This window comes from Pogona vitticeps, chromosome 1 (assembly GCF_051106095.1).
Source record: "Pogona vitticeps strain Pit_001003342236 chromosome 1, PviZW2.1, whole genome shotgun sequence".
Lineage (NCBI taxonomy): Eukaryota > Metazoa > Chordata > Lepidosauria > Squamata > Agamidae > Pogona > Pogona vitticeps.
The window spans coordinates 17,749,639-17,773,988 of record NC_135783.1 but is presented as its reverse complement, the minus strand read 5'-3'; the positions used below and the strand labels follow the sequence as shown (position 1 = coordinate 17,773,988).

Here is a 24,350-nt window from a genome sequence, read left to right as displayed (position 1 = left end):
GCGCTTGCCTCCATCGTACTTCCGGAGGATCGGCTTGCCAACCTGGGCAGAAGCAGGCTTCTTGGGACCCATGTCAGCTGTTGCTATGTTAAAAAAAACAGTCAGTGCTTTACATCTGCTTCACTTTCCCACACACCTTCCCACACCTGGCCAAAACTGCCCTGGACAAACAAGTGGCATAACACCTCCCCCCAGCACAAGCTAAGTAAAAAAAACCCACAGGAGAACAAATTCAGACCTACCTCTTCCTGTCCCAGAAGCTATGGGGAACTAGACTGCAGGCCACACCATGCCACACCACAGGAGGATGCCTCACCAAAGAAATTTAGAAAGAAATTAGACTTAGCATAACTAACCCCCCCCCCCCCCGAGCACAAGGTAAGAAGAAGAAAACACAGGAGAACAAATGTAGACCTACCTCTGGCTGTCCCTGAAGCAGCAAACTCCACTGCAGGCCACACCACAGGAGAGAAGGATGTCTTAACAAAGAATTTTTTAAAAAATTAAACTTAACATAACAAACACCCCCTCAGCACAAGATAAGAAAAAAACAGCATAACTCCCCCCACCTCAAACAGGAGAAGAAATGTAGACCTACCTCTGGCTGTCTCTGAAGCAGCAAACTCCACCGCAGGCTACACCACACGAACGCCACACGAACCGCAGGACGGTGCCTGACCAAAGAAAAAGAAATTTAACTTCTCCTAACCTCCCCCCCCAAAAAAAAACAGGAGAACAAATGCAGACCTACCTACCTTTTGCTCTCCAAAAAGTTCTGGAAAACGCCAACATCACTGAAGACCACACCACACCAACCTCACCAAAAAGATGATGCCTAAAATAAAACTTGACATTACCTCCCCCCCCCCAACACAGGAGAAGAAATGCAGACCTACCTTTTGCTGTCCCAGATGTTCTGCAAAAGTCCACCCACCGAAGGCCACACCAAACGACAGAAAGGATGCCTACAGGAAAAAGAAAAAAAAATCAAACTTGGCATCAGACTTTTGCATTCAGACACCCACAACAGAAGCTACTGTATCCCCTAAGTTTCCCCTGCAGGGTACCCAAAATTTTAAATCACATTTCTGCACTTTTCTCCCACACAGAACCAATGCAATAGCAGACCCAAATTCTCCCAGGAAAAAAATTTTAAAAGGCAGTTTTAAACTTTAAATCCCAATGCAAGACTCTAGCCATCCCCAAAACACCCTGCAGTTCCCCCCACCCCAAAAATAAGAATGAGACTTCTGCAGAACTCTCTCACACCCAAGGAAAGCAATCCAAGGAAAAAAAATTTAAAAGGCAGTTTTAAACTTTAAATCCCAACTTTTAAAAGGCATGCACAAAAATCCCCCTGCAACTTACCCCCAAATAAGAACATAAAAATACAGTACAGTAAAAAATTAAACTTTTAAAAGGCATGCACAACCCCCCCTGCAATTTACCCCCAAATAAGAAAATTAAAATACAGTACAGTAAAAATGTTTAAACCTTTAAAAGGCATGCACAAACCCCCCCCTGCAATTTACCCCAAAATAAGAAAATACTGTAAAAATACCTGTAAGACTTATGCAATAAAACCCACCACCCACACAAGAGAACAAATTTAAACTTACCTTCTGCTAGCCAAGTTCTCCAGAAGAAATCAAAGTTGCTCTTTACGAAGTCAGCCCTGGAACTCCACATGCAAAAGTAAAGCCAGGCTGCATGGGGAAGGGTTTTTAAACCTTCCCTGCACAAGGCACAATGCATCCTGGGTATTGACTGTTTAAATTTGAAAGAAAATAGCAACGGGAAAAACACCCTGAAGGCAGTCGCATTGCGAAACGGCGACCGTTAAAACGCCATTCAAGTGAAGTACGACCCGCGGGCTGTCAAAATCATTGCAAAGCGAAACAGGGACCCAAAATCTAATCGCTATGCGAATCATGGTCCCGAAATCGCTAAGCGAAAATCGCCCATAGGGACCATTGCTAAACGGAGCGCAAAAATGCTCTGAAAAAGTAGTTGCTAAGCGATTTCGTCGTGAAACGAAGCGCTCGTTAAGCGAGGCACCACTGTATAAGCAACAGGGATATTAACACTGAAATGTCCTTAAAAGTGTTTGGGCAGCACTGATTTTTAAATGACAGGAATAAAAATGCATTTTCCAAACTGGTTTTCTTTTATTTTTAGGATGGCCCCTGAGGTTGCTGCAGTAGAAAGGAAGGGTGGATATAATCAACTTTGTGACCTTTGGGCTGTTGGGATAACTGCTATAGAACTGGCAGAACTCCAGCCCCCAATGTTTGACTTGCATCCAATGAGGTTTGTGATTATGTGTAAATAACATGTAATTCTATGTATGCTTGAGGAACACTTGAGAAGAAACTGTATGAGCCTACTTACCATAGGACTTCCAGTTTTTTTTAAGAATGGATCTTCCTATTCATTGACTAGATGGCCTGCAAGACTAGTATTGTTGTTATCCATTGGTTTTGGTGGAGGAAGGAAGAAGGAAGGACCTTCCTTCTTTTAATCTTGTGTTCTTTTGTTATGTCTCCAGGATTGTGCTGCAAACCATCAGAAATAAAAATGGGACTAACCCCTGTACTGAAATTATTTTCATTGTAAGGATTTATGATAGGATGATGTTTCTCTACACATTCTTGAAATAGGTTTAATTTGACTGCAGCTTCTAAACCCACTTTCTGTGTTGATGCGTCTACATTAGAAACATTCTCTATTGCAGACAATTGCAGTAGCCTTTTTTTTTTACCAATTGCACCGGGTCAGAAAATAAATGGCATACCAGGAAGTGCATAGCTTTTGGCAGAGTGACTGTATGCTCCTAAAAAGATACTAGGTGCTGTCCTGCCCACGTTCTTTGGGATTCGCTGCATCCTACTGAGGCCGCTCAAAAATAGCTGGTTGCTTCTACCAGGCATTCTTGCTGCTACTTCTTCCCCGGACCTTTTCATGAAGCTCTGCTTCTGCTGCATATGTCCTGTTGTCAGAGGCCTGGGGCAGGGCTGCCAACAGAAGGTTGTTTGCAATACGTTGGAGGTTGTGTTTGTTACTGATGCAGAGCTGCAGCAGACCAAGGTGATCTTATTCATTGTGAAGATTGGAGTCTTGCAAGAGCTGCCAGGTAGTTTGTTAGTCCTTCCTTTTTTGCCTAAATGTGCTCCATTAAAGTTCTTGATTTTTTTTCTAACTTAAAAACTTCATCTGTGATGCTGTTCCTACTGCGTATGAACTTACCCCCATTTTTTTTTCTTTCCAGAGCACTCTTTTTAATGACAAAAAGTAACTTCCAGCCTCCCAAGCTAAAGGACAAAATGAAATGGTAAATGCCTCGGTGCGGTAGCTAAATTGTATTGATTGTAGAGTTCACTGAATAGCTTTATACCATCTACCGTTTCATTTTAAAGGTCAAATAGCTTCCATCATTTTGTGAAAATGGCACTTACCAAGAATCCTAAGAAAAGGCCTACAGCTGAAAAACTGTTACAGGTATGAGGTCTTAAATCCTTTTCCAAATTGTTCTAAAATGTAATTAATTTCAATGTTGTCATATGAGGAAGGCTTCCCATAAGGAGTTGTTAGGGAAGAATAATTCCTAACTCAGCTGTATGTGTCCAGGTGTGTTTCATAGCCACACTGTTGAGGCTGCTGCTTCTCCTTTTGTACATCAAGTGACTTGAAGGCCAGTTAATGGTGTCCTCCCTGTGGAAGGCCAGTTACTTATTGTGGGAGACAGCTCTCAGATCACTCCTGTCAGTCAGGTCAGAGCTCTGGTGAGGGAGCCTATGACATGACAGGAGGGGCGGAACCAAGAGAATAAAAGGAGACAAAAAGACAGTTAATGACAGTTTAAGGCAGTTAGGGCCGTGGATGTGTTAGAGAGAATATAGTCATATATATACAGAGGAATTGAAAGAGTTATTAATAGGACAAGATCTTAGGAAGTTGGTTGGGTTAAGAATTGAATGAATTAATAGTGAAGAAAAATAAAAGAAACTGGTTGAGTATGGTAACAATGGGATTAAAGCAAATCTAAACAAGCAAACATCTCAAGTCAAAAGCACTATTAATGAATGAATAAAATAAGACCATCCTTGATTTACATATGTGATTGAACTATTATCTTATGAATAAATATTGTTACACTTTACAACAGAGAGTTATTATTCCTATTGGATACATAAACTGGTGGCAGCGTATAAAAGGTGAAAATTGTAAGTAGCACCCAAAGGCAAATCTGGGAGTTAAGGAAAACAAACAGAGGAGAATTGCTACACTTATTTGATGCTTGTTCCTTTCCTTGATGTTGCTGGTCCCCAGTTTTTGGACTAGACTTCCTTGCTAATCATATAGGGTTGTGGGGGTTTTGTGTGTGTGTGTGTGTGTGTGTGTGTGTGTGTGTGTGTGTGTGTGTGTGTGTGTGTGTGTGTGTGTGTGTGTGTGTGTGTGTGTGTGTGTGTGTGTGTGTGTGTGTGTGTGTGTGTGTGTGTGTGTGTGTGTGTGCGCGCGCGCGTGCGCGTGCGCGTTTGCATGAGTGGTGAGGATTTTTTTTCTCTTTTAGTAAGGAAACTTATATTTGAGAAGGCTTTCTTTTTAACATTAAAAAACATGATCTCCTCTTGTGTCTTTTTTTTAAGCACCCTTTTGTTACCCAGCCTTTAAACCGGGCCCTTGCAATTGAGCTGCTGGATAAAGTGAATAATCCTGACCATTCCACCTACCATGATTTTGATGATGATGATCCTGAGGTAAGAGTACTACTTGCATCTGTGGTTTGGCAGTTAGAGCAGGTGATATCTGAAACACTTTTGTCATGTCAGATAATTCTGAGATTTGCACTGCACAAATGGCATTAACAATCAGTTACAGAGATTTGTATTTTATTTATGGAGCTCATCCCCAAGGGCTGAAGTCACATTACAATAAACTCTTAAGAGTAGGCTGGTATTCTTGGACCTTATTGATAATTTTAGTTAATGTTGTTGAAAAAAAAATGTTACCTGAACTGTTTATTAGAATTTACTGAATTTAAGAATAATAGCTGTAAGAAAGAGGGCAAAGCTAACAGCAGCTCTGCTTCCCCCCTTCATCCAAATTGTCTTAGTCACATCTAAATATTTAGGGTACCTCACAGCCTGATGTAGCATCTCAGAGTGTCTCTCCAGTATACCCATAACAGAGTGTAAAAACTGACATAGAACACAAAGTTGTCAAACATATATAGAACATTACCATCTCCCTCTCTGTCTCCATCTGTTTATCCAGTTAATATCTGCCTTGCCCATTAGCAGCAGCAGCACAATACCATAACAAATGGCTTTTTTGACAAAATATAGTGTTTCTAAAAGCCAGAGATGCGACTCTCAGTTGATGACTTTAAGATGACTTGTTTGCTATTTAATAGTAAGTAAATCCCTCTGACTCATAAATAGCAACTTGAAAACACACCAGCCTGCCAGACTCTTTTGTCCCAATGAATGACAAACCATTATGTGAAGTAGGAAACACTTCATACTAAGATACATGATTTTTGGAGTGTGTGGGGAATACTTGCCAGATTTACAGATGATACAAAATTGGGTAGAATAGCTAATACCTTGGGAGACAGGAACAAAATTCAAAAATATCTTGATGGGCTTGAGCACTGGATTGAAAACAACAGAATGAAATTTAATAGGAATAGATGCAAAGTTCTACATCAAGGGAAAAAAATCAAATGCATAGCTAAAATATGGGGGACAGTTGCCTCAGTAATACTACACATGGAATTGTTGTAGATCACAAGCTGAATATAAGCCAACAGTGTGATATGGCTACAAAAAAAGAGACAAATGATATTTTAGGATGCATTAATAGAAGTATATTTTCCAAATCCCACGAGGTGCTAGTCCCCCTCTATTCAGCACTAGTTAGGCTTCATTTGGTGTGCTGTGACCAGTTCTGGACATTGCACTTTAAGACAAATTCAGACAAACTAGAATGAATTCAGAGGAGAGCAACAAGGATGATCGGGGGTGAAAGTCAAGCCCTATGAGGAATGACCAAAAGAACTGAACATACTTAGCCTTAAGAAAAAACAACTGAGGGGAGATACGACAGCACTTTTCAAATACTCTGTAGGTAGTCATACTTTGGAAGGGCAGGATCTGTTCTCGAACATCCCAAAATGTAGGACATGTAATAATGGGCTCAAGTAACAGGAAGCCAGATATCAGCTGAATATAAGGCAGAACTTCTCAACTATTAGAGCATTACGGCAATTGAACCAGTTAACCTGGGAGATGATGAGTGCTCCAACACTGGAAACATTCAAGAAAATATCGGACACTCATTTGTCAGATCTTCTTTGATTTGGATTCCTCATCGAGCAGGGAATTGGACTCAATGGCCTTATTGGCTACTTCCAACTCAATTATTCACTGATTCTGTGATTAATCTGGAGTGTCTGTCTCTCTCTTGAAATAAGTTGTGTCCTGAGCTGAAGCCTCAATCGTGGGACGTTTTTCCACTGGTGTTTTGTGGCTATTTTGTTGTTCCTCCATCTCATTTCATAGCAGAGATTATAGCCATGATGAATTTTTGCATGCAAGTTTGTATGTTAGCTTTTCCTCATATTTTAAAATATCGGATGCAATCCTATTGCTGTAACTTATGCCACATAAGGCTATAGATGTCATCAGCTACAGCAAATTTTCAGAAATAAAACATCTGATTTCTGCCCCAAATCAGAAATGGCTCCCATGAAATCCTTTCCTTGTTTGGAAGCCATTGGGACTGTGGGACAGGAGGGGAGAAGTCTTTACCAAATGTCACTACCACAGAGATGACTTTGACAGCAACAGCAAATTTTCATAACTGAAGACTTCCCCATCCTAATCTATACTCCTGATGGCTTCCAGACAGTGAAGGGGATGTCATAGGAGCCTCAGGACCTTCAGGGTAGAAATTGTAGTGTTTTATTTCTGAAAACTTGCCATGGCTTGATGATATCATCATCCTTATGTAGTGTAATTTACACAACAGGATTTCAGCTGTTAAATAGTAAAGGTATTGTCAGATTCTTATGTAAAGGTATTGTCAGATTCTTTGTAACAGTTATATACAGCACTGTTTCTTAACCTTGGGTTACTCAGGAGTTTTGGACTGCAACTCCCAGAAGCCTTCACCACCAGCTGTTCTGACTGGGGTTTCTGGGAGTTGCAGTTCAAAAACATCCGAGTAACAAAGGTTAAGAACCACTGATATACAGCATCTTTATTCATTTGTTAAATCACACTTTTTGTGTAATGTTTTTCTTAGCCTCTTCTTGTGCCTCATAGAATTCACTCAACAAGCAGGAATGTCAGAGAAGAAAAAACACGCTCTGAAATAAACTGTGAGTATATACAGTGGAGCATATGTCTCCCATAAACACACCTCATGACAGTACTTATTTTAAATCAATGTCACCCTTCCCAGACTATTCATTCTGAATGGAATTATAAACAGTAGTAATAGGGAACTGTAGAAGAAAAGCAGAAATTGAAGTAAATGAAACCTCGGTGGGCAAGAGAAAAATGGAATGAAGAATGTGTGTTAGCAACTCAGCTGGTTTTTGATCACTTTTACAACCATACTGTGTTTGTCTGGTCAGGTTTTTAGCCTGGACTGGCACTTTTCTTCTCTGTGAGTATACAGTATGTGTTGCTGGAAAGGAAAGGGGGAGGGAAATTCTACTATTCTCACACAGCATGCCAGACACAGCGGGGTAGTTTGGATGCGTTTGAATGAAACGTTCATGAGTAGTTTCAGACAGGATCTTTGGACTTCCTAGGGTGTAGCATTTGAGGGTTATTTCAGGAACTCCCTTCACTTGTGTAGCTGCACCCTTGTACAGTATAGTTTCCCAGAGTACAATTTCATGTTTCTTCCAATAACGAACACATTTTTAAATATACAGTGGTGCCTCGACTTACGACCATAATCCGTTCCAGAAGATGGATGTAACTCGAAATGGTCATAAGTCGAAGCACCCTTTCCCATTGAAACTCATTGGAACGCGATTAATCCGCTGTGGCAAAAAAAATAACACAAACAAACAAACGAAAAGCACACAGCAAGCCTGGTTGGAATGTGCTGGGGCTTAAAAAATAATAATAAAAATAAACAGGAAAGCAAGCTCCGTTGCTGGGGCTTTAAAAAAACAAACAAACCAAAAATAAAGCGCATAGCAAGTTCCGTTGCTGGGGTTTAAAAAAACACAACCAAAAATAAACAGCAAAGCAAGCTCCGTCACTGGGGCTTTTAAAAAAACACCAAAAAACAGCAAAGCAGCCCCAAAGGGGCTGGGGTAGCAAAAAACACACACACACACACACACCACAAAAAAAAAAAACCAACAACAACACAGCACAGAAACATACCTCTCCAGGCCAAAACTATGCTTCAAAACCCACTCAGAGCAGTTTTAAAAAAGCAAAAAACAGCACCTTACCTTAGCAGGCTGCCTCCTCCAATTGCACACACTCTACTGCTGGGCTGAAAGAGCTACAAAGAAGCAGCCTCTTTGCCTACTACAGTTAAAAATTTGAATTTCCCACCTTTCCCCCCTGCCTTTTTGTGTTCGTAACTGGAAGCTCCAGCTGCAAGTTGAAGCAAAATTTTGCAGCCGGAGCTGGTCGTAACTCAAAATGGTCGTAAGTAGGGACTGTTGTAAGTCGAGGCGCCACTGTATCGGATTCTTTTCTTGCTTTTTAAAAAACTGATTTGACTTAACACCACAATATCAGCTTGCCTTTTATTTGGTTTTGCCTTCTATAAGACAATAAACAAACATTTATTTCCTAGTGATTCATGATCATTATTTTTGATTCCTGAACTTAAAGGCTGTTTCATGTCATCTTGACCTGAGCATTTTTCCAGATTTTTTTCTGAGTGCATGCTAGGGAATGCCATTTTGTGTTTCTACACCAGTTATTCAAAATCTTAGATTTTTAACCTGCTGTGGCAGAAACATTGGGGAAATAGGAATGAACTGGTCTATGTACTCCATAATCTGAGAAGGAAAATAGATACCGAAAGAGACTGAAGCAATTGATATTGATATTTTGAAGTTTGATTTCCATGGTTTTAATATTACATTCTAATTAAAAGTTAAAGCAGAGGTTCTTTAATTCCAACCATCATAGCTTTGTTGCTTAGAGCTGTTCTACTATCTTCTATGATTGTTTACTCATTTCTTCCTTGAATTTCCCAGTCAACCAGAAAGTAAATGGTCACATCTGTGGTCTTTTAGTTTATTACTGTAAATTAATAGTTCTGATTTACATATTTGGATCATTCCTCTTCCTCTGTTTGTTTTCTTCAATAGTTGGCCAAGTAAAATTTGATCCACCTTTAAGGAAGGAGACAGAGCCTCATCATGAGTTTGTAAGTAACGTGTACTTTATGTGTTTTCTTATGTCCAAGCGATGTTTGTGTTGAAACAGGTGGATAAATGTATGAACTTGTGTTTCATCCTGCATAAAGTACATTGGACTGTACTATACAGTATGCAAGATCAGTACCAAATTTTCTAGGGTCACACAATACATAAACATTTTAATGAATTTCCATTATTTAAAACAACTTGATCCGATCTGTCTGACTTTTAAAAAGTGTGCTGCTTATATACCACTCTGTATGCTTAAAGCACTCTCTAAGTTTACGATTTTTTAAAATGGCGACAGATTGTTTTAAGCCATTTCAATGTGTGTCTCATAAGTAGATGCAGCTGGAATTCTATGTTGGCCAGACTTCTAAACAGTTTAACTGCTTTATAGCTGGCAGTTGGTTTGCTCTTGACACAGGGTGACTGTGCAGACTGCTCACTTTGCAACAAGATAGGAGATCTTCCTGTGAGTCTTTATAGCTTTTTAGCTTGAAACACAGCGGGCCACCAGCTGCACAGGCAGAACTCAAAGAAATTCTGGTGAATGTGTGTGCATTTTTATGATATAACTGCTGCTTTCTGATGTATCAGTGGAATACATCTTGAATTAACTTGTTTTCCTCCTTGTTGATGATTTCCCTGTGTTGTCCATCGTAACACACACTTCCCTATATCTGCTGGGGAAAATACAACTTCAGTGTATACGTATCACAGCATGATATATCAAGGGCAGCTGGGTCCTTGGCATGGAAAGATGGGTAATAGGAGCAGGAGAAAAAGTTGTTTGTAAAATGAACTCAAAGGAGGCAAGGACAGGATTGAAGACTCATATATAGTAAGCTAGGATAAAGCAGGGCTTGAGGATTTCAGAATGGAAGGTTTCAGAATAAATTACCTGGGGCAGAAACATGAGTCTGTTAGGTAACGTTTCAGTTTTTCTGAAGATTAATATAGTTCTGAGTCACAGGCTGTGATAGTGTGAAAGAGGGGAATTGCTTTATTGTTTCAGATCATATGACCACTCTGAGCCTGTGAAAGCCTTTTTCCAGGCACCTTAAAGCTATGCTCTACTTCCAAAAGATGAGAGTGTCCCAGTCATTCTCCCTAGCTGCGCACAGATTTCTGGATGTAAACTGTGGCTATAATTGCCATTTCTGTGTTGGTACCATAGTCCACTGACATAATGGGCCATTGATCTGCAAGTAAGTGAGGTCCTGTAGCTTTCATCTTATATTTCACCACCCAAAAGAGCAAAAATGGATCCTCTGTAGGTTTGGAGAGTGGTGAAGACAACAAGGTGCATCATGCTGTGCTTGCCAGGACTGGGTCATAAAATCTCCAGCTGATGATATCCAGCAACAGGGGCCAGGATACAAATATTTTTGTCTGCAGATTTTGGATTTTTCGAAACATTTCTGGGAGGAATTGATTGTAATGCCTGTTGCCAAGTTCTTCAAACCCTGCCTATGAGATGAAGCTAAAGGTTTGCTCAGCACAGGAGGCCAGGAAGCAGCTTGGGCGAAGAGGGTTGGTGGACAGATGGGACTTGATGTACAACAGCTGCATCCTCTGTCACTGTCTTGTAACTTTTAACTTTGTGTAACTTCATTCATACTCACCACTGCAATCTGAAGGATTACATGTAACTTCTCCCCATGTTATAGGGCCTTCTGTGATGTATAAATTCAGGGGGGAAACAGCCCTGTCCCACTCCAAAGGCACATTTCCATTTTTTCAGTGGGAAAATTAGAAAATTTGCAGAGATAAGAAAAACACCATAATGAACTATTTCTCTTTGGGAATGGATGACATTTTTTTAAAGACAGGGTTCTGATTAATTGAAATGCTAGAAACTGTATAGCATGAAGGTTTGCATGTCTGCAGAATTTGAAAGTAATTCATTGTACATATTTATAACACTCAGATCTGTACCTAGTCATTCTACCACCTTCCTGAAAGGAGCATAGAGGACAGACTTAATGGATTTCAAAGTGGAGAGGAGCAGGAGGCCTCTCTCTTTGGTGTAGGATGTATTCACAGTTTTGCTCTTTAAAAATAGATTTTTAAATTTCACAAGTATACCAAGTAGTACAATTTTATATGCTAGCTAAGTTATAACGGAAGCAGCTTTATGTTGCTAAAACAATAGGTTGGTATGAAAATATTGCATATACTTCATTCCCCCTACCCCAAAGTCTTCAATTCTTTCACGGACAGAAAAATAAGGAAAAAGAATTTTTCTAGCACTTACGGCAGACAGACTTTTCATAATGCAAGATGGAAACTGTAGAGAACTCTTGATCAGCACATGAGCAGTGAGGTGTTGTTGGCAGTATCATTACACTTTCCTCAATCATGGTATGATATTGCCATACTGAGTGAGTGTTTGCCTCCCTTTTTAAAACATACTGCTCTTACTTAGCTCTCAGTACAGAGATGTGCAAATACTTCTTTGCAGCAGAAAGATAACAGAATATCTTATTTAGTTCATCTCCATGTATTGTTCATCTTTAAGGAGCAAATGTCGGTTTAAAATACTGTTAAAACCAGTAAGTCAACAACAGACATTTTAAAGTCTCTGGGTAGCTATGTCAGTAAATCACTACCTCTGCATAATGTTTCAGCCGTTGAGGATTTCAGCACATCTTAGAACAAAGCACTATTCTGAATCTATCAAGTTTGTTTTAATATATTTGCATATCCCTAATTGTGTATCAGGACTAGTGGATGGTAGAAATCTTGTAAAAATTATTTTTGGTTGACAAGCATGCCTTTATCTGAACCGGTAACTAGTCCACTTTTTCTTAGAACTTTATGCCCAAATGCATCAATGATGTTTTTTCTGGTTCCATGTTTATAACTTCAGATGACAACTGGGCAGAAGTAGTAGAATACTTTTTATAATAGAATGGATGTTCGTGCCTTATATTGACAATGAGCTGTAGTAAGAATCTCACCTTTTGCCTTGTACATGTTAAGTCAGGTTCTGAAAATCTGTGTCTCCTTTATTTTGTATGACATCTCTCTCTCTCTCTCTTTCTCTCTCTCTCCCCCCACCAATCCCTGTCTCTCTTTTTCCCACCTCTTGTAACTGTCTATCTTTTCCACCTGTCCCCTGATCTTTCTCCTCCTTTTCTCCAGAGGTCTCCTGTCATCCCCTTCTTTCTTCAGTCTCCATTCCTCTTGCTTCACTCTTACTCTTCCCCCCCCCCCGGGAATAGACGGTGCACTGGTGGAGTTTTTCTCAGATCGGCCCCCAGGCTCTCATTGTCATGCAGGATTTTCATCTCTTTGTTCACTTGGTGCATACACATTGGGGAGCCATGACTTATTTTGTACATGCATCTAGAAAGTCCTCTTGTATGCTGCTCCTCCATTCCTACATTTGAAAGCCTTCATATATTAGTAGCTCTTGTAAACCCAGTTCATCAGTTCCACTGCTTTTCCATTGCAAATTCTTTTTCGTGAGACTGGCATGGACACACTCAGCATTTCATTATTGTTTTATTACCAGTTGATTTCAAATCTGTATTTCTGGTTTGGTTTCTGGATTAATGGCCAAAATCCTCCTAACTATGCAAGGAGCTTTGGGCTATTATTTAAGTTCTTGAGGTGGATGGTAAAGTTGAAGTTAAATTTGAGTGTCTTGAGATCTTACTAGATTATTCTGAGGAGCCAGTTTAAGCCCACACATACATAGCTAAAAGTGATTTATTTAGTTATTCAGTCCAGTGCCGGTTTGCTTAGAACAGGATCCCACTTTATTCAGTAGAACTAGAATCTAGCATAGAAACCTTAAGCATGTTTGTTGCTTTTGCTGTACTACTTAATTAATTATCATGAGTTAATTAACCTAATTGTTCTAGTTACTGGTTTTGCCTAGCCTTAAAGTGCAGTTATGTTTACTTCTCTCACATTTATTGATAAAAGCTCTTATGCAAGCTGTTGTGTACCTATGGTCAGTATCTTGTATTCTTAGTGCATTGGATATGAACACAGTTGAACACCTAAAACGTTAGCTGAAATCCTGTTGCATTGTTCAGAAAGCGCAGCTGGATAATGGCGGTGGCAGCAAGTCATCGTTGAATAAATCCTTTTTGCAGTTTTAGGGTGCACACACCTTCATTGCATTGTACATATATGAGCTACATGGTCCCTGAACTTGCCCTTTATCAGCAGCAAGGTAATGCTGGTGATAACATCATCCCCACTGTTCACATGGACCTGCACAGCAGGATTTCAGCCAATAGCTGAAAAACACTGCTTAGCTTTACTAAGAGCCCTGTACCAGCATAATGGATGCATTATTTTCCCCTTTCTGTTTGCAGTTGATTATACTACACTCTGAAAGGTGTTTTTGTTTTGTTAAATACAAGTTTTGCTGCATTGTCCCCCTTTCTCTAAGGATTAGCAGATTTGTAAATCCTGGCCACAGCTTGCTAGAAAGACATAATTCCTGTTTTTAGCACTTGTCCCAATACCTGCTTCTTAGTAGTGCTGGAGAACTGGATCTAACCCGATGGGAAACGTTCTTGGAACCAACTTGCATTAAAATAAACAGCCTTACCATTGTGAAGTTGGTCTGCTTCGTTATTTCAGACATAAAACGCAAACCAAATTATGAAAGTCGTCTTAACTTTTAAGGATTTACACTTATGCAGTTTTTATCTGGAATTGTATATAGAAGATACCTGGAAAATAATACTTCGAACAATCTTGTGTAGGTCTCGACCAAAAAAAAAAATCCATTTTCTTATAACAAGTTAAATAAAGATGGTTTTTAATGGCAACAAATTTGTTAGCTTTTTTCCAAATTTATTATTTTTTCAGATTGGAGTTTGCAGATAAGTAATACCCAAGATGATACAGCTGACTGTATTTTAGGTCTTGTTAATATATAAAATATAATGGAGGGAAATATATACCTTGCCTTTTCAGGGAAGGGTGTCAAAATTTCCATTTACTGTCAGTATGAAGGGTAAGAAGGAAGGGAGATTTAAAGAAATAAGTATTGAACATACATATAAGCATGCATTTTTTATTTGCCTTCACATGTTGTTCTTCAGTCATCTCTCCTTGTTTAAGACTATATGAATCTAGTTGCTATATTGTGTACTTTCAGAAATGTCTAATGAGTGGTAATGGCACAACCAAATATTGTACAAAAATATCCCTATGTACTTAGATGTATTTCAGTCTATAAGTAATTAACTTGAGTTTCTGGTCTTTGTCTGATGAACAGCCCGACAGTAACGATTTTTTGGACAGTTCAGAAGAAATATACTACACTGCAAGATCTAATCTGGTATTTTCATCTATTGCTTTTTCTTTGTCTGTCTGTGTGTTTTTGTGTTGCTGTTTTTCAAAATCGCTTACTTTCATTAATGCTTTTGCCCTCTGTAGAATAGTCAAAAGCTCTACTAAATCTAACAAAAATTTCAGCGATTAAGTTACTCATTTAGACCATGTTTGTATTCATAGTGAAATTTTATAATCTCACCAGTACTATGCTAAAATAAATTTGTAAAACAATTACATGTAATGTTAGCTAGGTAATCACAATAACTGGTAATGTTTATCATTTTGAGAAGGAAAGGATTCAGGGATATTGAAGATAGAATATGACATGTTAAGTCACGGTTTCATCTTTCTTGCTAAAATGTGTATTTTCTTCATGGGAAAGGGAATTGTTGAAAATTATGTACTGAGCGCTTCCACCAACTGAAATTACTTGTTTGGATCGGTAACACACACACAAAAACACACACAGAGAGAGAGAGAGAGAGAGAGAGAGAGAGAGAGAGAGAGAGAGAGATTTTGTTTATGGACAGCTGAATTTGTATCTAGTTTTCTGTCTTTTTGACAAGCACAGTTCAAGACTTCCATTCCATACCCTCTCCGAAGATGCTGGAGCATTCTAATAGCATTTTTAAAAGTCATTTTTGGCCTATCCCTTCTGTCCACATATTCTAACTGTGATTTCCCTGCAAAGGAAAAAAGACCCCTTTAATAGCTGAAAACCACAAAACAGTTTGAAATGTATTTTTTAGTCATCTGCAGTGAACCTAACATGTGTCATCTGTTTTTGCAAATGGTAACTTTATTAGGTTTGTGACTTGATTGTCTGCCAGAGATACTCCTGTATTGTGCATGTAGTTCAAGAGAAATGGCAGAAATGTGAGAACAAGCTTGTTTTTTTAAATAGTAACTTTGCATTTTCAGAGCTATGTAGTTCTCAGAAATCTTACAATGTTTTCCACATTGAGAAATGTGGTGTTGTTGATGGCCTTGTAGAAATCACTCCAGAATTCTATCCACACTTGAGATTTAGTAGCAGGCACAGAGCTTGGTCTTCTGTATTTCTTCCTCTGCTATCCTTTCAAAGGATAGAAGATGACTTGAAGGATGCAGTGTGCGTCAAAAAAATGGATTTTTCCTTCCATGTAAAATCAAGCCAGTTTGAAATGTGATTTTAAAATAGTTACTGGAAATATTTTAAAATGACAGTCACATTCAGGAAAGGTCTGCCTGAAATGATACTTATATCTGTAGAAATGCACATAGAATTTCAGCCTGGTTACGTTTATAGATTTCTTCTGAAGCTTATGAAGACACCTGATCTTCTCTGATTTTAGAATCTAGGTGGTGTTAAGCCATTTCGCTGGGAGACCACCAGGTATCTATAGATAGCACTAGGGAAGAATCCTACATGAAACTTTGGAGAGCTGCTTGTAGTCAGAATTGACTGAGTAGGTAGGATCTCACTCAGTGGCTGGAATCCTGTTTGTGGAGCTATGCCTCAGAAGGCTAATGATATCATCAGTCATATTGATCTTTCAGAAATAAAACATTTTTAATCCTCCCCAGGGCCCAAAGCTCCCATGGAATCACCTTTATCATGGTGAAGCAGTTGGGGCTTTGGGACAATAGGGGGAAGTCTTTAATTAGTGAGCCCCACAGAGTAGTGGCCTAGCCACTGGGTGGGTGAGATATAAATTAATACATTTCTGAAAATTACTGCCACCAGGACGACTTCCTATGGTGTGTTTTTTTTCAAGAAAATGCTCCTAGTGTAAGGCTGGATAAATTAAGAAGATAAGCTTAATTGCCTCAATTTGGTCAACAGATGTGGGATTACAAGTCTTCTTATTCTGTCTTTTCAATCTTCTGAACGTTGTGCGTTTCATTTGGCATCTTCCATAAGCTTATGTTGAGTCCACAACTGCTTTGGTGGACTTTTTAAGCCTTGATCCCACTAAATTAATATTAAACCACCAGACCTAGAGATCCTTTTCATCCAGCAGACAGTCTAATTTATAGAATTATGGGTGAGCTTCAACAGTGCCATTCAGTGTTGTCCCCTGATGAGAAATATGTGATCCTCCAGATATCATTGAACCATGTGTTATCACTAGGCAGCCTAGTGAGTGGTGAGGGAACAAGGAAGTTGTAGTCCAGAAAGAAGGTAACAATGAGTGAATGAGTGAATGAATAGAAATTAAGATGGATTACTGAAGATGCTTTTAGCTTTCTGGGTGCTGTTCTTTCTTTTACATATTACCTGTTCCTGTTTTAAACTGCATTGATATTCAATTAAATTAATGCTTTTTAATTCAAGCCATTTTATCCAGAATGTATAACATCATGCCAGAGACTGTTCATAACACATCAAGCTTAATGCTGATATTTTTCTCTTATGCCCAGGCCACATTCTTGGTGCTAAAATGGAAGCATGTCTTGTCAAATATGCTGACTGCTCTTGCTGAATTCTTTGTTAGAAAGTTGTGTGAAAGGACTTGAGTTGGAATGAATTAGTTTCCCAGCTCAGCTCTTGAGGCCGTGGGCTGACAGGATTGTTTGACAGCTTCATTCACATATCACTTATACTAAACCCTCTGCTAACCAGCAGTTTGGAGCCAACAAACTTTTTCTGAGAGAGATTTTCATTAAGACTGTTACAAAAGCTAGAGTATATTCTCGTTTTAACAAAAGGACTTGCCATTGAGAAGTCTCGTCCTTCTCTTCCTTCCTAGCAAGAAGGTCTTTTAAAAGAGTACTCAGATCAATGCCAAAGGAATTTATTGATACCTCTTACTAGCATATTGTGTCTATCTCAGGGGACTAAATAATCTGGACCGTTTAGTTTTGATTTTATTCTTTCTTATATATTATTAACTAAGATCTTTCACTGTATCATTCTACCTTTGTCTAAAGCGGCAGGTGTTTTTTTTCATAACAACACAGTGAAACGGGTTTATGGAAGACCTAGGGTAGGTATTAGCTAAAGGACTGAAATGTGAATAGGGAAGTCCTATGTTCACGTGTCACCTCTGCCATGAATTCACTTGAGAGACTATAGCCAAGCCCTTCTTTCTCAACTGCAGCTCTAATATCCACCTGCCTTTCTGTCAGGACTATTACAAAAAGTGTAACAAAATACAGTGGTACCTCATCTTATGAACGTTTCCACTTGCAAACGTTTCGAGTTACGAACAGCTCCGTTCGCAAAATGTTGCTTCGACTTGTGAATGGAGCCTCAACTTAACGAACAAAAAAACCTTTCCTGTCCTTTTTTTGACCTAAGTTCATCTTAGGTCAAAAGAAGATACAGTGGTGCCTCGCATAACAATGTTAATTCATTCCAGCGAAATCGCTGTAGAACGAAAACATCATAAAGCGATTTTTAAAAGCCCATAGAAACGCATTAAAACCCGATTAATGCGTTCCTATGGGCTTGAAACTCACCGTCCAGCGGAGTTCCTCCATAGCGCGGCCATTTTCGCTGACTGTGCAGCGAAGAATCCATCCCAGAAAACAGTGGGCAGCCATTTTTTACCTGGTGGCCATTTTGAAACCGCTGATCAGCTGTGCGAAAATCTTCGTTTTGCAATAATCAGTTAGTGAAGCAGGTAACCGATCATCGCAAAGCGAAAAACCCCACAGGAAACATCGTTTTGCGATCGCAAAAACTTCGTTATGCGATTTCATCGTTAAACGAAGCTCTCGTCTTGCGAGCCACCACTGTAAAATTTTTAAAAATTATCCCCCCAGGTGGTAGAGTACGGATTAACCGGCTTTGCATTAGTTCCTATGGGAACTAATGCCTCTACTTGAAAACAGTGCCTCGACATACGAATGAAAAACAGCCGAACTGGATTAAATGGTTTTCAGTGCATTCCTATGGGAAATTTTGCCTTGACTTACAAACTTTTTGATGTACGAACGCCGTTCCAATAAAATTAAGTTCGTAAGTTGAGGTACCACTGTATGTGAAGCACTTGGAATCCTGTCAAGTAGGGAGAGTTGGAATTCTGACCAGGTTTTCTTGTATTCTGCTGGTGTTTTGTGCATCCTAGGGGTCAGTGAACTAAAATGGACAGGAATGGGCGACTTCAATTCAGACGATTAATCATATCAACTATTGTGGGCAAGAATCCCGTAGAAGGAATGGAGTAGCCCTCATAGTAAACAGAAGAGTGAGAAAAGCTGTACTGGGATACAATCTCAAAAATGATAGAATGATTTCAATACGAATCCAAGGCAGACCTTTCAGCACCACTGTAACCCAACTTTATGCACCAACCACCAATGCTGAAGAGGCTGAAATTGATCAATTCTATAAAGACTTAGAACACCTTCTAGAACTGACACAAAAGAAAGATGTTCTTGTCATTACAGGGGACTGGAATGCTAAAGTAGGGAGTCAAGAGATAAAAGGAACAACAGGGAAGTTTGGCCTTGGAGTTCAAAATGAAGCAGGGCAAAGGCTAATAGGGTTTTATCAAGATAACAAGCTGGTCATCACAAACACTCTTTTCCAACAACACAAGAGGCGACTCTACACATGGACATCACCAGGTGGGCAATACCAGATCTTAAAAGATCACGCTATTAAGATGCTACACTCAATATGCCAGCAAGTTTGGAAAAATCAGCAGTGGCCAGAGGATTGGAAAAGATCAGTCTACATCCCAATCCCAAAGAAGTGCAGTGCCAAAGAATGCTCCAACTATCATACAATTGTACTAATTTCACATGCTATCAAGGTTATGCTGAAAATCCTATAAGGCAGGTTTCAGCAGTATGTGGACTGAGAATTCCCAGAAGTACAAGCTGGATTTCGAAGGGGCAGAGGAACTAGATACCAAATTGCTAACATGCACTGAATTATGGAGAAAGCCAGAGAGTTCCAGAAAAACATCTACTTCTACTTCATTGATTACGCAAAAGCCTTTGACTGTATGGATGACAACAAACTATGGCAAGTCCTTAAAGTGCCTGACCACCTTATCTATCTCCTGAGAAACCTATACGTGGGACAGGAAGCAACAGTTAGAACTGGATATGGAACAACTGATTGGTTGAAAACTGGGAAAGGAGTATGACAAGGCTGTATATTGTCTTCCTGCTTATTTAGCTTGTATGCAAAATACATCATGTGAAAGGCAGAACTGGATGAATCCCAAACCAGAATTAAGATTGCCGGAAGAAATATCAACGGCCTCAGATATGCAGATGATACCACTCTGATGGCAGAAAGTGAGGAGGAATTAAAAAACCTCTTAATGAGGGTGAAAGAGGAGAGCCCAAAAAATGGTCTGAAGCTCAACATAAAAAAAAAATAAGATCATGGCCACTGGTCTCATCACCTCCTGGCAAATAGAAGGGGAAGATATGGAGGCAGTGACAGATTTTACTATCTTGGGCTCCATGATCACTGCAGACGGTGACAGCAGCCTCGAAATTAAAAGACGTCTGATTTTTGGGAGGAAAGCAATGACAAACCTAGACAGCATCTTTAAAAGCAAAGACATCACCTTGCCGACAAAGGTCCGCATAGTCAAAGCTATGGTTTTTCCAGTAGCGATGTATGGAAGTGAGAGCTGGACCATAAAGAAGGCTGACTGCCAAAGAATTGATGCTTTTGAATTGTGGTGCTGCAGGAGACTCTTGAGAGTCCCCTGGACTGCAAGGAGAACAAACCTATCCATTTTGAAGGAAATCAACCCTGGCTCTGTAGCTCATGGCAGCCCTGCCTGGCAGTCCTCGCCTCCTCTATCTCTGGCAGCAGAAGCATCCCCCACCGCCAGAGCACCACTTCCCTCACTGATGGATGGTGTGCAGCCGCCCAGGCTGCATCTTGGAGCCAAGGTCGGCGCGTCCCCCTCCCTCCTTGCTGTGCGCTTTCCATCAGCGAGGGAAGCAGGGCTCCAGTGGCAGGGGATGCTTCCCCTGCTGGAGAAGGAGGAGGCGGGGCTGCCGGGCAGGGGCGCCAGGAGCAATGGAGCCGCTACTGCAAGGGCAGGAGCGAGGCTCCAATGGGAGGCCCCAAAAGGCGAGCCCCAGTCGAGGGCAGCAGCAGAGGGGAAGCCGCCCTCCTGGAACCTCCTTCATTGATGAGGAGCAGCGCCCCATGCAGCCTGGCCCACCTTTCCCGCCCGGGAAGAGGCAGCCAGGCAGGAGGAAAGCAGGATCAGCCGCTCGCCCTGTGTGGGTTGGGGCCAAGCCGGTGGCGGGCCGTCAGCGCTTCCTGGGCAGGCTGCCAAATGGCAACTTCCCCACAGGGAAGTTGTGTTGCTCTCCTGTGAGGGGTACTGGGGAACGGTTAGGACCGCAACACACCCATCAGCAAGCGCAACATCCCCCCGGGAGGGGAGGCGGGGGGCGGAGACTTGTCTCTGCGGCCCAGTTCCGGTAAGCCTACGGACCGGCACCGGGCCACGGACCGGGGGTTGACGAACCCTACAGTAGATGATTAACTGTGTCCCAACACACCGTTTTGGGTCTGGCTGTGGTTGGTAAATCTCAGGATTCTCGTTTTACAGGAATGTCTTCAGAAGTTTGCCCAGCTCTGCTGTCTCACACTGTTTCTACATGCACTAAATACAGTAACGGTATTTAATCATCATTTTGCATTGCTCATTGATAATCATCAGCTGACTCACAAGATAGTCTTCCTGAAACCTAGCCTTTCATTTTCTATGCTTGCCACTCTTCCAGACTAAAAAAAGTAGAAGGTGAGACAATGGTAGAAGCACTAAGTATAGCAGTGGGTAATATAGAATGGAGTATGTGTATTTTTATAAAATAATATAAATAATAAAGAATATAAATCTATTGTCCTAACACTTAAGTGCAGTGAATATAGTTCAAACACTGTATTGTTCTTATGATGAGTAGAGCAGACCATTGTTTTTTAATGTCACGTACAGAAACAGAATGTAGCATTTATTAAAAGTCTGCCTTGAGCAATTGATTGAATCATGGTACGGCTTAGAATTTAATATGAAAAGCGAAAGAGAAACAGTTTGCTTTTATAAAATGAGACTCTGCTGTCACTAAAGGAAATCCAAGAAAGGTGGTGTATTCCTCCAGTTCCTCTGCAGCTTCTGATGCTGCCACCTGCCCCAAGCTGATATAGTTGTGTGGGGAACATTCCAACATTCAAATGTGTGGGAGGTGGCCCTGGGATCTGCAGGAACAAAAATGGAAAAATAAAAGAGGATCTCCATGGCAACTCCTCCTTCCAGTGTGCATCCATCTCTGGATCTTCATTCCATCTGAAATGGAAGGAAGCCTTTTGTTCAAAGACAGAAGGCTGGATACATTGGTGATATTTCCTCTTGTGATCAACATGGAAAAATAGGTGTTTCTTGCCAATGTGGGAATTATAGAGGACACATAAACACACATATCCTTTTGCCAGTTCCTACAACATGATGTGGTAGGAGTTTGTATGTACGTAGAATTTGCAGTCTCTGTTTCTTTAAGGTTTTTTGATAATAAGGTGCATCATATTTCATCTTAAAGATACATTGGAGACTATGCAAAGCATTCATTTTTTCCAACAAGTACCAGGGTCCCAAGTTGGATGATTATCCAGACCAGAAATGCTCTTTTAAACCAGTCTCCGGTGAAGAAGGTATCTTATATATTGGTCAGCTGCTCGTGATTTTCAGGACAGGAATGGGGAGCTGGAGGAGAGTCTACTCTTTTGGCAGATGATATTCTGTCAGCAGAGGACAAAATTGATTTCAGCCTTTATTCCCACTTCTGACAACTTGGGCTTGTGCACACTTTTATTGCAAGTCTCACCATGTTCATTTTTAATATCCACAATATAAGAAGGAAAAATTGCAATGCAGTTTGATTTCCTCTGAACCTAAATTAGATAAATATCACAATATTATTTGGAGAAAGTAAGAATGGAAGTTGACTGTGCAATTCAGATCACTACATCTGTTTACACAATATCCTGTGGTACCTTTAAGGCCAACAAATATTATTTTGCATAAGCTTTTGTGCACTGTAGCTTACTTTTTGCATCTGAAGAAGTGGACTCTAGGCCACTAAAGCTTGGATCCAAAATAACCTGTTAGCCATAAGACCATTCATTGTTTTTGTTTAACAGTTTCATATAATTTTTTTATTTAAAAAAAGATTTACATGGTATAACTTAATATTTTTAGTTCATTTGCAGCGTTTGTGCAAACAGTGTTTATGTTGAATATGCATGTGCAGGCAAGTTCCTTTAGGCTTTCAAATGCATTTGCTCCAGAAATATGATTTAAGTGTTCTAAAATTCTTGTTAGAAAAATTTATATAATCTAAGATTGTTGTGATTTTTGTCTCTTGTCCTACTTTCTAGAAGCTTTACTTTTGCTACAGAAAGATGCTGAGACAGTATGCAAAAGCATTTCTTTCCCAGTTTTGTTTTTTTAACTCTAACTAAGATGAAATGCATATTATTTTTAAAGCGTGTAATAGTAGTTTGCAAAGAGACATGCCAAATACAATATGATGCCCAGATTTTGTTCTGTTGATGGTAACAGACAGCAGGGTAGTAAACTAGTTATAAACAAAGGTTTAGGCCTTTAAATAATACAAATGTAAACAACACTGACAGATGTCACATTTCATAAAAATGTTCCTTCGAGATTTTAAACATACAGTGACAGATGAAGGATTTTTTGCATTTTAGGGGTTTGCTTATTTTCACTTATTAACTTTTCTGTCACTGCTCTGTATTACACATTGTTGCAGGTTTACACATTACAAATTGAGAGAGACATTTTGCCTCTGCCCAGTCATAGGATCGTTAGATCCCACTTTTATGCACATTTATTCAGAAGGTGGTGTTGCTACAGCTTTTTCTCTCTAGGCAGTATCCAGTGTTGTGTGGGCAGACCTCTGCTTCTGTGAAGGAACTTTTAACTCCTCAGCTTTACCCTTGAATTCTCCTTCACCACATCTGCTCTGGAGTATCCCCTGGCCCTCTACAGCAGATTTTTAGGGATAATGAAACTGCAGGAACAAGGGAGTATGTACCGTATTTTTCGCTCCATAAGACGCACCTTTCCATAAGACGCACCAATTTTTTAGGAGAAGAAAACAGGAAAATATAATCTGTTTTCTTAGCTCCATAAGACGTACAGACTTTCCACACCCCTGTTTTGTGGGGAAAAAAGTGAGTCTTATGGTGCAAAAAATACAGTATTTCCATTTTGTATTGGCAGATGATAGTGTTGAGTAGAATCCTCTACAATTGTAAGTTAAGTGTTCTGGAATTTCTCATTAATATTTCATTGATCAGTAGCAGCTTCTAACTGTGTAAAGAAGCATTTAAAGCATGATTATAAAGCAGTCACTCTGCAAGCACCTCAGAAACAATGCAGTAATAACTAGAATCCCACCAGGATTCATCAAGACAAATCCTGCTTGTCTAAACTTATCTTATTTTTTTAAATTGGGTACCTTCCCTGGTAGACAGTGGGAATGCTATAGACGTAATATATCTTGACTTTAGCAAAGCCTTTGACAAATCCCCAAAGCTTCAAATTGCTAAGTAGGTGTGGACTGGATTGAACAACTGTCATGCGAATACACAAGTAGTTACAGAATCATACTCGGAGAGTGCCTATCAATGGCTCTT

The 24,350-nt window shown here is 40.0% G+C and overlaps 1 protein-coding gene across 4 annotated transcripts in view; it reads left to right on the top strand.

The window, feature by feature from the left end:
- MAP4K3 (mitogen-activated protein kinase kinase kinase kinase 3) overlaps positions 1–24,350 on the top strand; it is a 97,188-nt gene that overhangs the window by 37,854 nt on the left and 34,984 nt on the right. For 2 of the 4 annotated variants that reach the window (XM_020794745.3, XM_020794744.3), the window contains exons 9-15: positions 2,179–2,310; positions 3,269–3,331; positions 3,417–3,498; positions 4,647–4,757; positions 7,309–7,384; positions 9,359–9,417; positions 14,661–14,723. In XM_020794745.3, the coding sequence (XP_020650404.1) occupies positions 2,179–2,310; positions 3,269–3,331; positions 3,417–3,498; positions 4,647–4,757; positions 7,309–7,384; positions 9,359–9,417; positions 14,661–14,723 (586 nt within the window). The remainder of the gene's footprint in view (positions 1–2,178; positions 2,311–3,268; positions 3,332–3,416; positions 3,499–4,646; positions 4,758–7,308; positions 7,385–9,358; positions 9,418–14,660; positions 14,724–24,350) is intronic. The other 2 variants (XM_020794747.3, XM_020794746.3) reach the window with 1 other exon arrangement.